We start from the raw sequence: 14,177 nt of genomic DNA on the forward strand, positions 1-14,177 counted from the left end.
CCTGGTCACTCTGCTTCCAAGTAACGACGCTCTAGTAGGAGCACTGTATATAACCTAGACTATTCTTGCATCTTCACGGCCCATAGAGCTTTCCGAGGCATTCTGTCGCTGCGTATAGACGTACGCCTCAGGCCTTAACCAGCTCCGCGATGGTAGCATCCAAAGAAGAAGGCTTTGTCAACGAAGAGTATCTTTGATGGACGGCGCCCTTCTTGTCAACCAGGAACTTTTCAAAGTTCCACTTGATGCCTCTGAACCCAAGCAGACCAGCCTTTTGCGACTTCAGGAACTCGTACACAGGGTCAGCGTCACTCCCGTTCACGTCGATTTTCTTCAACACTGGGAATGTTACTCCATAGTTCAATTGGCAGAACTGGCCAATCTCTTCGTCGGACCCTGGCTCCTGTCTGCCAAACTGGTTGCAGGGGAATCCGATAATAACAAGTCCCTGGTCCTTGTACTTCTTGTACAAGTCCTCCAGTTCCTGATATTGCGGTGTGAACCCGCATTTCGAAGCAACATTGACGATAAGTACTACCTTACCTTCGAGCTGCGAGAAGGGAAATGGCTCGCCCTTGCGGTCCTTAGGAGCTAACTTATAGAATTCTGACATCGTTCACCTACTCAATTGCCTCTAATTGACGCTAATACAAACGCAATTGATCCTTTATACCAATCCCTGCCAACCAGTTGTTATGAGTAAGCCGATACAAAGCTTAATAAGCGTAGCTAGGATAAGGCCGGAACAATACAACACCTACAGAGAGGCTGAAATTGCAGATTTAAGCTGCGAGAGGAAACTCACCGATCAATTGACGTGGCAGAAGACGAGAGACAGGATCCCAGGGGCTTAGTGAGGCTGAACCAGTTTTGTGTGGTTCAAGCGGTTCATAGATTTTTATCGAGTTTAAGAGATGCAACACGAAAACATAGTGCTGGTTATTACATAAGGAGAAGGAGGGTCGATCCATTGGCCTGGATCAGTTGCATTTTGAATTCTCAGGAGCTGGAGAGTTTGCTTATATGATAATGATATCTTTGGAGAGGTCTCGAGCGGATGGCGGTCTACTGTTGTTTGACGACAGACAATCCCTTGGTATTGGAGATTTGTGCCGGTACAGGGTGACTGCCGATAAATCGCAGTTAGAGGAAAAGGGCATTGACGTTGACCATCTCTTTGTGAGGGTGAAGAATGAGGAGAGTCCGTTACTGAGGCCTATCTACTTGACGGGGCCGTATGCTTGTTACGTTGACGTCAGGCCTCACAAGTATGATGAAGATAGGAAGTTTGACTCGAGTGAAACAATTCAGTTCACTAGTGATTTGAGACCAAATGAGCATTTCAAGGCGAAATTACATTTGAACGAGAATGCCAGGATGGAAAGCGGTCTCTACTCGTGGATTGTGGACGTGATATCTCAGGTGAGCGTGAGTGCGCTTCCTAAAGTGGAATATAGGCTTAGGATTGGTACTACTAAGGCAGCGGCGAAACACGTTGCGGAAACGAGCACGATGAAGGGGTTTACGGTGGAAAAGTGGGATACGCAATCCCTCTGGAACTTGCCGCCCAAGTATCCCGAAAAGCCGGTGCATTTGGTTATCTTGACCCACGGAATCTTCTCCAACATCGGCTGCGACATGCTTTATATGAAGGATAAGATCGAACAAAAATGCTTTGCAATGGAGGAAAGAATCAACCCCAACGTCGTTCTAAGGGGCTGTATGGAAAATGTGGGTAAGTCAGCTAGGGGAGTGAGGTATTTGGGGACTAGAGTGGGTCAGTATGTCATCGCTGAGATTGAAAGGTTGAACGAAACTTACAAGGTGGACAAGATCTCTTTTATCGGTCATTCGCTGGGAGGACCCGTGCAGGCCATGGCCATCCACTATATCGCCGTCAAGAGACCAGATCTATTCGATCCGAATACCGGGGTGAAGCCGATAAATTTCATTGCGTTTGCCAGCCCATTTTTGGGCGTCGTCGGCGATTTCCCAAGGTATGTTTCATTGGCTTTGGACGTTGGGGCACTTGGCATTACAGGCCGCGATCTCACTCTTAGACACACACCGATCTTTTCCAGAAACGGGCTGGGTGGGTCAAGGGGTCCTAGTCGTCTTCATAAACTGATACTAGAAGCTTTACCACAGAAACCTGCACTGGAGGTCCTACAGCGGCTCGTTCATCGAACAGTTTACGCGAACGTTTTGCACGATGGTATTGTTCCTTTAAGAACTGCAGCGCTTTTGTACCTGGATTGGAACAGTTTATCAAAGGTTCACCAGATTCGTAAGCAAAAATCACTCGCTATGAAGAAGGATTCCTCTGAGGCGGGTCAAGCTCCTGAATCTGCGGTAGTGTATCCGAGTTCATCTTTAGATGATAACCACAATACTGCATCCTCTGAAATTGCCAGTACAGTCTTCAATGAGCCAAGCGGGGTTGTCGAAAATGGAGAGGATGGGTTAGCTGAGAATGAGGAGGAACCTCTTTGTGAGAGCGCTAACAGAAGCGGCAATTCCAGCAGAGTGGAAAAGTCTGAGGAGCCCAGTGCTACCGGCGACAGCCATAAAGAAAAGACCACCATGGGGGAAATTCCAGTGGAAAGTATGGATAAGAGAGCTGCTTTGCAGTGGCTTATCCCCCAAGGCATTTCTCAAGGGAAAAAGTATAGCAAGTACATGCGTACTCAGACGGTGGATGTCAGTTCAGAATCCTCTGAAAGCGATACTGGCTTGGTCGGAACGCTGCATGTCAATCAAGAGGAAAAAAAGTTTGTACCACCGCCAGCGGCTTCCACCGTGATGGCTGCAATTTCAGTCATCACTTCCCCGGTACCAACTCAAAAATACATCAAGGACCCGAGCCTGCGTACCGATGCCATAATTCATGATAAGGTATATCACCCGGATGAGCTGCCGCCGGCGCATTATATGAATAGGCCGTTTATCAAGAAAGTGATCTATCCCAACGAATCGAACAACAGACATCAGGAGCGTATAGCCAGAGCTTGGCAAGAAACCATGACGTGGAGAAAGGTCCTGGTTGACCTAAAACCTGACTCGCATAACAATATATGTGTGAGAAGAAGGTTTACCAACTTATTCGGCAATGTAGTCGTACATAACATGGTCGAGACTCATTTTGGCGTACAAGCTTGTGAGAAATATGCAACGTTATAATATAAGAATAATTTCTAGCATCTTTGAATAAAAAAGCTGCTAGGCAGATGGTTACTTAGTTGTATCTCGAGTAGACGCAAGATAATGTTAAAAATAAGCCCTGTAGGGGGCTCGAACCCCTAACCTTGTGATTAAGAGTCACACGCGCTACCGATTGCGCCAACAAGGCTTGTTAATTTGTTGAAAAAAATTATGTTTATAATTATACAAGTAATAACTTCAGTCACATGACCACCTCCATGCCAGACTGAAAAAAGCCATTGCCTGTTATCGGGCTGTAGGTCACTTAAGTCAGTATCCATGGCAACAAGGCAAGTTCGAAACCACCATTGCATAAGGTTCGCCTGATCAACTTTCAAGGTTCTATAGAATGCGATGAGGTATGAAGTTCTTCGTGGTAAACTGTGAGAAGCCCATATTATGAGGTGCGAAGCGTGAATAGTTTCTTCAGAAAGAACGGCAGAAATTCACAATGGGGAAAGTAGAGAAAAGGTAGAAAGATATAAAAGGTCATTATTTTGATCATTCGCAGGATTAAATGGTTCAATTACTACTCTTCCTAGAGCCAGTAGCTATTGAATTCAAAGTAAATTGCTATTACAGACAATGTCGCAAACAATAACACCAAATAACGATCTTTCGCTGGTCCCGTCGCTTGAAAAAGCGGTGGAGCTATCCAGGATCTCTGATGCTTCAACCCCATCTAACAAGGCTGCTTCTGATGTATACGAACTGGAAAAGCCGGAGGAGATTCCGCTGGCAGAGAAACCGCTAAAAGAATATGCCACGGTTATTATCATGTGTCTGATGATCGCTTTTGGTGGATTTGTTTTTGGGTGGGATACGGGTACGATCTCAGGGTTTGTGAATCACACGGATTTCATCTTAAGGTTTGGACAGTACAATCCAAATACTGATTCTTATTATCTATCCGATGTCAGAACAGGTCTTATAGTGGCTATCTTCAACATTGGGTGTGCTATTGGTGGCTTGACTTTGGGTCGTCTTGGTGACATGTATGGTCGTCGTATTGGTTTAATGGGCGTGGTCATGGTTTATGTTGTTGGTATTATAATTCAAATCTCTTCTGTCAACAAGTGGTACCAATATTTCATTGGAAGAATCGTTTCTGGCCTCGGAGTTGGTGGTATTGCTGTCCTGTCGCCAACATTGATTTCTGAGATTGCTCCTAAACACCTGAGAGGGACCTGTGTGTCTTTCTACCAACTGATGATCACTTTGGGTATCTTCTTGGGTTATTGCACAAATTATGGTACGAAAAAGTACTCCAATTCTGTCCAATGGCGGGTCCCATTGGGTCTCTGCTTTGCCTGTGCTATCTTCATGGTTGCTGGTATGCTGATGGTGCCTGAGTCTCCAAGATATTTGGTTGAGAAAGGTAGATTCAGCGATGCTAGACGATCCTTGGCTAGATCAAACAAACTCTCAGTCGACGACTTGGGCGTGACGTGCGAATTGAGTGCAATTACCGCTGGTGTGGAAGCTGAAAGAGAAGCAGGCAATGCCACCTGGGGCGAACTGTTCTCTGCTAAAGGTAAAGTTCTACCACGCGTCATCATGGGGGTGATGATTCAGTCCTTGCAGCAATTGACCGGCAACAACTACTTCTTCTACTATGGTACCACAATCTTCAAGGCTGTCGGGCTAGAAGATTCTTTCGAGACGGCTATCATACTTGGGGCTGTCAACTTCGCCTCCACATTTGTCAGTTTATGGATCGTGGAAAGATTTGGTCGTCGTAAATGTCTCCTATGGGGTTCTGCTTCCATGGCGGTATGTTTCGTCGTCTTTGCATCTGTCGGTGTCACCAGCCTGTGGCCACAGGGAAGTCAGGCGCCTTCCTCCAAATCTGCCGGAGACGTCATGATTGTCTTCACCTGTATTTTCATCTTCTGTTTTGCAACCACCTGGGCTCCCATTGCATATGTCATTGTTGCTGAGAGTTATCCTCTGCGTGTCAAGAACCGTGCCATGGCCATTGCTGTTGGCTCCAACTGGATCTGGGGTTTCCTCATTGCCTTCTTCACACCTTTCATCACCAGTGCCATCAATTTCTACTACGGTTACGTCTTCATGGGATGTCTGATTTTCTCCTACTTCTATGTCTTCCTCTTCGTTTGCGAAACCAAAGGTCTGGCTTTGGAAGAGGTCAACCAGATGTACGAGGAAGGTGTCTTGCCATGGAAGTCGGTCGACTGGCTACCAGCCGAGAGAAGATCCTTGAGTTACGATCCTGAAGCTGCCCACACTGATGACAAACCATGGCATAAAAGGTTCTCTTGAGTTCTTCTGGCCATGTTAAGGCCACATATATCATCCATTAACGTATTCATTCATAACGCTTTAGCTTGGCAATTTGACATCTATCTTGTTAGAAAGTACAAAGCGGCGGCCTAAAAGTTAAAGTACTTGACACACTCATTTCAGCAGGATATAAAAGGATCAGCTAGAATGACTCTCATCAAGTCTGAACCGAATACTGACAGCTCGATATCACTTTTGGACGGTAAAATAGCCGGGATTCAGAAATCAAAGGATTCCGCAGATAGCCGCCCAGCTCTGGGCTCAAAGAAGGTGAACGTTGTTAGCGGTAAAAAGGAACCCACGAAAGATCTGACGAAGTATAAGTTCGAGGAATTTCTCTTGAATGCTGGCGGAGGCAGGCAAGCGAACCTGAGTTCCGCAGAGTTCAAGACCGGTTTCTCAAGCGACAGGGCGCTGATCAAGAAAGAGCCAGATATTAGCAAGAACGCAAACCCTAGCAGCTACAGTACACCTGTCAAGAGGACCGCCGCTGCGGAAGAAAGTGCGGATAAGGAGAAGAAGAAGCTCGATACAGCTGGTAAGCTGAAGAAGGTGGCGACACAAAATGAGGAGCGGGAGTCTCAAACCGTTCAAAAGCCGTTGAAAACGCCGGGTCCTTACCGTCCGATCACTGAGATGCTCTACGAATCCAGTAGCAAATCGCTTAACGAGTCTGAAGCGCCACTGTTCCAGGACCTAGACCAAGAATCTGAGAGAAAGTTCTGCCGTGAGGCTGGGCAATGGTCGCTCGACGAATGGATTAGCCAGGGCCAGATGCTGCTAAATGCACATACTAGCCTCGTTGGTCAACTGGTTCGCGAGAGAATCGAACTGAGCGGAAAGTTCCGAGCCATAACCTCGGTTATCAACGACCGGGCCGAGGCCCTTAACAGGCAAGGTCAGCTTCTAGACGAGAAATTGAGGAAGATCGAGAATCTAGGGAAGGAGATCTTGGATATCATTTGACCAACACAGGTCCCATCAAGCTGCTAGAGTGCAGCGCTTTTGCTAGTATGGATTAATCGATGATTATTTCGTTGTTCGAGGTTATTTAACTGTACACAAAAAAGAAACACGGTGCAAGAGCGTTTAGATTCTTCTTCTGAAACGTCTTTCTCTTTGAGCAGAGACGCTGGTAACAGACAATGGCAATTTCAAACCCAAGGACTTAACCAAGTCAGCGGTTTGGTTGTCAACGTTCAAGACACCCTTGGAGTGGCTCAAGTCCAAAGCAGAAACGTCTGGCACGTATTGGTCCTTTCTCTCTCTTTCTTCTTCTTGCAATTTGAAAGAGATACCTCTGACTGGGCCCTTTTGGATTCTCTTCATCAAGTGGGTAGTGTAACCAGCAATCTTGTTTCTCAATCTCTTGGATTGAATGGTGGCAATCTCATCACACAATCTCTTGTTGGTTTGGAAATCCAAAGTCAACTTTGGATAGTAACGTTCAATCAAAGCCTTGGAAGCACGCTTGACGGTCTTAGTTCTAACTCTACCCTGTTGGAATGAAATTCATCACGAGAACGCAATGAAGGAACTCGTTAGTAAATTTGTTCTGCAAATGCACATATTAAGCTGATTTCCCCTCTCATATATGTTACACTCCATCATGATATATCCCATTCTTGACGTAGTTTCCAAGTGCCTCATGACGCTCAAACGAGTAGGAAATCAACCAATTTAATATTGTCATTAACGTACCATTTTGTTTTGCTAGTTTCGACGTTGTTGAATGCAGGAGTTACGATCTACTTGGCACACTTGCCTCTTGATCAACAATATCACGGCAAGGTTGTGAAATTGCTACCAGCGCGAGCTGGCATCATTTGGTCAGTCAGCCCGTGGCCGCGATGCCCTCTAGCCTAAGCCCGTCCAGCCCTGGGAGGACCAGCGGCAGACCATCGCGGTTGAGCCTGTAAGCCTCTGCCCAGAGGCCTCTAGCTCCAGCCTGGAGTCCTTCCAGAGGACCGACTCATCGAGTGACGCAGAAAAAAATGTTTGGTGAACAAAAATTTCAATTCGAAATCATACAATGTTTGGGTGTTAAGAAGTTCAGACAGTCATACAAAATGTTCTATCATTTAACACGAAAGTTGGCGTTTCTTCAATCTCCGTTGACTAATCGTCTAAGGCAGTTAACGAGCTGACTCAGTATAGGTAGGCTCTCAAGGAGCTAGCTTCAAGGCTAGGGTGCGATTGGTAGCGAGAGTGGCACTGCAGTTTGAGGAGAATGTCAAATAAGTTTCACTGTGATGTTTGCTCCTCGGATTGTACCAACAGAGTGAGAATATCATGTGCGGAATGCCCCGAATACGATCTATGCGTACCCTGTTTCTCGCAAGGCTCTTACAATGGTAATCATCGACCATATCATGATTACAGGATCATAGAGACCAAGTCATACCCGATCCTTTGCGAGGATTGGGGGGCGGATGAGGAGTTAGCTCTGGTTAAGGGAAGCCAAAGCCTGGGGCTGGGCAATTGGCAGGACGTGGCGGACCATGTTGGTAGCAGAGACAAAGAAGAGGTGGCCGAGCACTACTTGAAGTACTACGTTTACAGTCAATTTTATCCGATTCCCGATATAACCAAGGATATCAAAGTTGATCAGGAACAGTTTTTGGAGGAGAGACGTGAAAGAATTGAAAGATTCAGGGAAAAGCCACTGCAACCCTCAAGGAAACCTATGGCGTCGGTACCTAGTTGTCATGAAGTGCAAGGATTTATGCCAGGAAGACTTGAGTTCGAGACTGAATTTGAAAACGAAGCGGAGGGCCCTGTAAAGGACATGGTTTTCGAGCCGGATGACCAGCCATTGGATATAGAACTCAAGTTTGTTATCTTGGATATTTACAACTCGAGGCTGACGACAAGGGCAGAAAAGAAAAGGTTACTGTTCGAGAACAACCTAATGGAGTACAGAAGATTGCAAAGCATAGATAAAAGAAGAAGCAAAGAGGCCAAAGAGTTGTTTAATAGGATAAAGCCACTAGCAATGCTTATGACGGCTCAAGATTTTGACGAATTTAGTAAGGATATTCTGGAGGAGCTTCGTTGCCGATCAAGGATTCGTCAATTACAGGAATGGAGAAGCAATGGAATCACAACATTAGAAGCTGGCTTGAAATACGAGCGTGATAAACAGTTGAGAATATCCTCTATTGAACGTCTTGGAACCTCCGCTCAATTGAGCGCTAACGGAAATAGCATCAACGGCAGACATAGAGCCACTTCTGCACATCGAAGCAATGCTGATTATTCTCAGAATTACAATGAAAGTTTTGGAGGAAGGAAGAAAATTATGACAATGAGTGACATACAGCATGGCGCCGATTTCAATTTGTTGTCGCCCGATGAGCAACAATTATGCATACAACTCAAGATCCTGCCCAAGCCCTATTTCGCAATAAAGGAGCTCATGTTTCGGGAACTTCTTCGAACGGGTGGTGCCTTAAAGAAAAAAAACTGTCAAGACCTACTCAACATCGAGCCCGCGAAAGCCAGCAGGATCTATGATTTTTTCGAATCGCAAAATTGGATTTAATCATTACATAATGCATCTCTACAGTTTCTTAATAATGAACATTAAGGTATTATACCTAGGATCGGAATCTTTTTCAACCTTATCCGTGTAGTTTTCTCGCAGAAATTCGCTGTAGGTTTTCTGGAGGTCCTTTGCCAGCCCACCGTCCATCTTGCTCTTATAGGCGAAATACTTCTTAACTGAAAGCTGTAATTTATCCACCTCTAGCGACTCGAGCGACATATATCTGATGTTCAGCGTTATGTCATTCATAATCATATTAATGTAAAGCTCGGGTAGTTCATCCTGTAGCGATATTGAGTAATGTGATTGCTTCCAGTACGCGAGAGCATGGTTTATCAAATACTCTCTTTGTAAATCTTGAAATTGGTCAAATAAGGAAATGAAATCTTTCGAAATATCATAGAGGTATTTCACTGTTTCCACTGACAAATCTTTGCTCAATCTGGCATCAGTAACGGCAAAATAACCCCGGTTCTTCTTCATATAGCATTCGCCTAGCTTGTCCATGCAGACATCGAATATGGTTAAAGCAATATCACCCCGAAGAGCTGGATTGGTCTCTTCATTGCCCAACATATTCATGTCAGCTTCAGGTAGTTCATTCAGTTTATCCTTCATAGCATCACCGGTTGAAGGCGCTGTGATTCCGCCGTCGTCATTGACATCTCTTCCTTTCTCCTGCTCCTTCAACATGTCCATCTGCTGTTCTCTCTCATTAATAAGCCCCATAACTTTCCTTCTGTTGATTAATTTGGTGATAAAGTTTAATTCAAACTTGACATATTCGTACCATAGTTTGGGCACGTCAGGATTAAACGCGAGGCCATTTTGAAATACAACTCTGCAACTCTTGAAGTTGGCATGTACCTCATACTCGTATTTGGCACAGCTTATCCACACTTCGACGTTGTTTGGATGCAGTTTCAGCAGCTCGTTGTAGACATTGTGGATCTTTCTGTAAGATGTAGTGTTACCTCGTGTCTTCAGGTAGTTCAGATACATGGCCCAGAATTTCAGATCTTTCGGAAACTTCTTGCAGCCCCTCTGGTATATAAACGCAATTCTCTGTTGGATTGACCAGTCCGAGATACTATTAGTCTTCGAGGCCTCCAGTAAACGCTTCACACGCTTCTGACGTAATTTATCCACGCTCTTCTCATAACTGATATATTTCATGTAATCATTGATCGACGAACCTCTGGAGTTTAAACGATGTTCGAAATCTGTTCTCTTGCTCATTATCGCCGAGACTTCCCTCTTGGTGAAGAGTCCCTTGTCGACCAGATCGTCCACTTCCGGAATACATTGCTCAAGGTAGTATCTAGTCTTGGAGGACATACTGGCAACTCAATTGGACTAGCAATGATGCCGACAGCCAAAAACCGATTGGCATCATGATGAGATGAGCACTATGCTTTGTTTTGAATATGTCATTTCAAATTTTTCAAAGCGGTGTTACCCTCCTGTGACACTTAGACGAGCAGATCGTTAAAGATTAAAAGATGATTTAGCTTGTATTTAATGAGCCATCGAAGGCTAAGGAAGGCCAGCAAGTCCCAGCCATGATTAACCACGCTCGGGTCTGGAGAGTATGTTCACTTGATGTTCTTGTATACTGTGCATTTGTCCTTTTACTAACGCTGTTTGCCTATAGTTCGCGCATGCAATTCGTTACCTATCAACAAGAGCTGCCGAGACTGCCCTACCCAATGCTGCGGCCCCACCACGTTACACATTAGCTACTGTTAGGGCATTTCCTTCATTAGAACCACTCACATTTGCGCCAGTGCCAGCATCTGTGCTTGCTGCGCCATTGAGGAGAGATATACTGTGGAGAGCAGTCGTCTACGAGAATGATAACAAACGTGTCGGATCCTCGAACCCACCCGGTCGGAGTGAGAACGGATACTCCCGCCGTAAATTGCTACCTCAGAAGGGTTCTGGTAGAGCCAGAGCAGGTGATGCCAACTCCCCCACAAGACACAACGGTGCGCGTGCGCTTGCCAGAACCGCTCCCAACGACTACAGCACAATTTTGCCGTCCAAGATCTATTCGCAGGCCATTACCAACGCACTGAGTCACCAGTACAGAAGCGGGAACTTATTCGTTATTGGAGGCGCTAACACGCTTTCACAGACGAATGAACTCGACCTGAACGAACTCGAGATAGTACCTACATCCCCAGACTCACCCAGCGGAGACATTGTCTTCGAGAGATTTCTCGAAGAATACGACCTCATAAAGAAGAAGCTACTTTTCATTGTCAGCGAACCGAGAGAGACATTAATGCAGCATACCGAGCGGTTTAAAGACACCGTAGATATTGTGCAGCAAGAGCTTGTTGATGTGAACGATTTACTAAAGGCCAAGAAGATATTCATAGAATTGGAGGCACTCGAATACCTAACGGTAACCCATTCTTTGTGAAATGGAGCCCACTAAAGCACCGTCATGTATATATCTGTGTAAAATTGAATACAGAAAAGTCATAAATTCTCTGGACTGTTCCTTTGCAACCGTACATCCCCACTTCTTTAAAATCCGTACATCTTTCTGAAAAATTTCCCTTTCCTAGTTATTTTTCATCGCGTGCGTGTGCACATCCGGGAGTGGCGGCTAGGCTCGCTCCTTCTACGCTGCCCCGAGCGACACCCTTTTCCTTCCTTCCAGAGTCGAGCGTTGGACAGAGGCAACTCCTTTGGCGAATGCTGCCGGGCAGGCGGACCTTGCTGGCGCCTGCACCGGAAACACGAATCACCCGTTCCACTGTATCGATTCTGCAAAAATAGGAAGATGGCCTATTGAAAATACTATTGAAAGCTGCAGGCTTGTTAGTTCAGGTTGAGCATATCCATAGCACACAAGGGTAAAGATGTCTTTAGTTGTCCAAGAACAAGGTTCCTTCCAACACATTTTGCGGTATGTTGAGAGTTCACGCCAGAAACGGAATATTGGAGCATTGCAGTACCAGCACAGAAGATGATACGAAATATTGACTGATTGATGAAACATTTGCGAACCCGTGGTATCAGCGAGATTGTGAACTGCTCAGTGACTCCAGGTGCATCTGAAATCAAGTTACTAACAAGAGAATTACAGTTTGTTGAACACTAACGTCGATGGTAACATCAAGGTCGTTTACGCTTTGACCACCATCAAGGGTGTTGGTCGTCGTTACGCCAACTTGGTCTGTAAGAAGGCTGATGTCGATTTGCACAAGAGAGCTGGTGAATTAACCCAGGAAGAATTGGAGAGAATTGTTCAAATCATGCAAAACCCAACTCAATACAAGATCCCAGCCTGGTTCTTGAACCGTCAAAGAGACGTCAACGATGGTAAGGACTACCACACCTTGGCCAACGGTGTCGAATCCAAGTTGAGAGATGACTTGGAAAGATTGAAGAAGATCAGAGCTCACCGTGGTATCAGACATTTCTGGGGTTTGCGTGTTAGAGGTCAACACACAAAGACTACCGGTAGAAGAAGAGCTTAAGAAATTAAGGAATCGTTTATCAAATTTGTACACGTATTTTTTAGTAGCCAAACTACATAGTCTTAATTGTCAAGCAATTATTTAGTCACTTGCGATTGTTTCCTATAAGCTAGATGAAGAGTTTTATGACGAGTTACAAACTTGTAAATATGCAGGTTTCGTATGCTAATTAGTGGACCAGAGCGTTGATCTTCAGCTCATTCAGAGGGATCCGTTCTGTGGGAGATTCAGTTGGCTTAGTTTTGGGTGAATTAGCCGCTGAGCGCGGTCTGTCATCGCTGTCTCTTAAATTCTTTATTCTGCTGTTGGACGATGTTCTGACAGGAGTTAGAACTTCATTGTCTGAGGTTAGGTGAAAGGTAAGCGCTTGTTCTTTCCTGCTTACAGAAGGTACCGCTTTGGTTGGCGTTGTGTCGCCACTGCTAATCTCGGGAGTTGTTTCCTCAACAGGCTGTTTGGACTTTGTATGTTTATCTATCTGAGTTAGCTGTTTCGAAGCCAGAGGTGTTGAATCAAGTTGAGCGGCTACTAGCGCCTTTTGAGCTGAATTCTTTTGTCTTTTCGTGGCCTGTCTTTTGTTTTGGAACCAGATCTGGATCGCCTTCTCAGACATGTTGCAGCGCTCTGCCAACTCCTGTCTTTTGCGCTTATCTGGAGCAGGACATTGATTGAACTCGGCCTGGAGGATATTGAGCTCCTGAGTCGAAGTTCTCCTTCTTTTCCGGCGAGCCAAAGGTGCATTATCGATCTTGGGCTCTTTTGTGGGAAACGTTTCCTGGGAGTGTGTTATAAAAGCAAAAGCTCTCTTCTTTTCACTGTTCGAGGGCGTTATTACCGCCCTGGCAGCAGAAAGTGGTGTCAACATTTCGTTTTTCCTGCTAGAAGAGACCAAGCTCTTCCTCTTGACGACCGGCGTCGAAGGAGTTGCCACGCTCAACGGTTCGGTCTGCGACACAGTGTGTGAGCTTACTGTCGTGGCTCTAGCAGGCGTACTCGACCCAGCAGACGACATTGGCAGGCTTACAGTATACCTCACAGCGCTTTCGACCGCCCTGGTTCCGCTGATACCGCTGTCGCCCAGAGGTGGCAGACGAATGTATCCCTCTTCTCCGCTACAGAAGCTTGGTCTCAGATTTGCAATGGCTGGCCTGCTGTCATTCAAAAGCACCGCCAATGATGGTAAGAGACGCTTTTCGCTTGACATTATGCTGGTTGATCTTCGGATTTGAAGGCAAGACTGCACTATCATGACTACAAGAAGACCCCAGTATCTGGATCCATGGCGATTTATATACGTAAACAAACCACCATTCCAGAGCCCGATCATATGGTATCCTAATTGAGCATTCAAATGATCAAAGTCGCGTTTCTGCAGTTTCACAACTACGTTTTGCAAAGATTCAAGCTGCTGAATGATGCATATGGGAAAACAACCTCCATCTTGTCCGCGTTCCAGCAATACCATTGACTCGAACAGGATAACAGATTATAGAGACGGCTTCCTCATGTGCGCATCTGAGTGCCAGCTCTATTGATCTGCTGCACCAAATGGTTCATTTTTCAACACACACTGGTCGCGTTTATACCCAAATTGGACAAAGGCCGAGGGAACTACTCTAAAAGAAGCGTCG

General features: G+C 45.6%; 10 protein-coding genes and 1 non-coding gene across 11 annotated transcripts; 6 read left to right on the top strand and 5 right to left on the bottom strand.

Annotated features, from left to right (window-relative positions):
* Positions 1-127: 127 nt before the first annotated feature.
* HYR1 (peroxiredoxin HYR1) lies at positions 128-613 on the bottom strand (the record flags this gene model as incomplete). The annotated part of the gene is made up of 1 exon (XM_037281544.1): positions 128-613. The coding sequence occupies one exon, from the start codon at positions 611-613 to the stop codon at positions 128-130; it is 486 nt and encodes a 161-aa protein (XP_037137439.1).
* A 410-nt stretch (positions 614-1,023) lies between these two features.
* Positions 1,024-3,180, top strand: HG536_0A05800 (putative hydrolase; the record flags this gene model as incomplete). The annotated part of the gene is made up of 1 exon (XM_037281545.1): positions 1,024-3,180. One exon carries the CDS (start codon positions 1,024-1,026, stop codon positions 3,178-3,180), a length of 2,157 nt encoding a protein of 718 aa, XP_037137440.1.
* Positions 3,181-3,276: 96 nt separating this feature from the next.
* HG536_0Atrna2K lies at positions 3,277-3,349 on the bottom strand. The gene has a single exon. It is a non-coding gene; the product is annotated as a tRNA-Lys (tRNA).
* Positions 3,350-3,786: 437 nt separating this feature from the next.
* HG536_0A05810 (sugar porter family MFS transporter) lies at positions 3,787-5,484 on the top strand (the record flags this gene model as incomplete). The annotated part of the gene is made up of 1 exon (XM_037281546.1): positions 3,787-5,484. One exon carries the CDS (start codon positions 3,787-3,789, stop codon positions 5,482-5,484), a length of 1,698 nt encoding a protein of 565 aa, XP_037137441.1.
* A 168-nt stretch (positions 5,485-5,652) lies between these two features.
* Positions 5,653-6,471, top strand: ECM11 (Ecm11p; the record flags this gene model as incomplete). The annotated part of the gene is made up of 1 exon (XM_037281547.1): positions 5,653-6,471. One exon carries the CDS (start codon positions 5,653-5,655, stop codon positions 6,469-6,471), a length of 819 nt encoding a protein of 272 aa, XP_037137442.1.
* Positions 6,472-6,594: 123 nt separating this feature from the next.
* On the bottom strand, positions 6,595-7,209 carry RPS17B (40S ribosomal protein eS17; the record flags this gene model as incomplete). Its single annotated transcript, XM_037281548.1, has 2 exons — positions 6,595-7,002; positions 7,207-7,209. The coding sequence occupies 2 exons, from the start codon at positions 7,207-7,209 to the stop codon at positions 6,595-6,597; spliced, it is 411 nt and encodes a 136-aa protein (XP_037137443.1).
* Positions 7,210-7,735: 526 nt separating this feature from the next.
* Positions 7,736-9,049, top strand: ADA2 (chromatin-binding transcription regulator ADA2; the record flags this gene model as incomplete). Its single annotated transcript, XM_037281549.1, has 1 exon — positions 7,736-9,049. The coding sequence occupies one exon, from the start codon at positions 7,736-7,738 to the stop codon at positions 9,047-9,049; it is 1,314 nt and encodes a 437-aa protein (XP_037137444.1).
* An 18-nt stretch (positions 9,050-9,067) lies between these two features.
* Positions 9,068-10,390, bottom strand: UTP6 (snoRNA-binding rRNA-processing protein UTP6; the record flags this gene model as incomplete). Its single annotated transcript, XM_037281550.1, has 1 exon — positions 9,068-10,390. The coding sequence occupies one exon, from the start codon at positions 10,388-10,390 to the stop codon at positions 9,068-9,070; it is 1,323 nt and encodes a 440-aa protein (XP_037137445.1).
* A 224-nt stretch (positions 10,391-10,614) lies between these two features.
* On the top strand, positions 10,615-11,480 carry YML6 (mitochondrial 54S ribosomal protein uL4m; the record flags this gene model as incomplete). Its single annotated transcript, XM_037281551.1, has 2 exons — positions 10,615-10,641; positions 10,707-11,480. The coding sequence occupies 2 exons, from the start codon at positions 10,615-10,617 to the stop codon at positions 11,478-11,480; spliced, it is 801 nt and encodes a 266-aa protein (XP_037137446.1).
* A 445-nt stretch (positions 11,481-11,925) lies between these two features.
* On the top strand, positions 11,926-12,546 carry RPS18A (40S ribosomal protein uS13; the record flags this gene model as incomplete). The annotated part of the gene is made up of 2 exons (XM_037281552.1): positions 11,926-11,972; positions 12,153-12,546. 2 exons carry the CDS (start codon positions 11,926-11,928, stop codon positions 12,544-12,546), a joined length of 441 nt encoding a protein of 146 aa, XP_037137447.1.
* A 169-nt stretch (positions 12,547-12,715) lies between these two features.
* HG536_0A05880 (uncharacterized protein) lies at positions 12,716-14,011 on the bottom strand (the record flags this gene model as incomplete). Its single annotated transcript, XM_037281553.1, has 1 exon — positions 12,716-14,011. The coding sequence occupies one exon, from the start codon at positions 14,009-14,011 to the stop codon at positions 12,716-12,718; it is 1,296 nt and encodes a 431-aa protein (XP_037137448.1).
* Between the last annotated feature and the right edge of the window lie 166 nt (positions 14,012-14,177).

The sequence above is a fragment of the Torulaspora globosa genome, chromosome 1, assembly GCF_014133895.1.
Source record: "Torulaspora globosa chromosome 1, complete sequence".
Lineage (NCBI taxonomy): Eukaryota > Fungi > Ascomycota > Saccharomycetes > Saccharomycetales > Saccharomycetaceae > Torulaspora > Torulaspora globosa.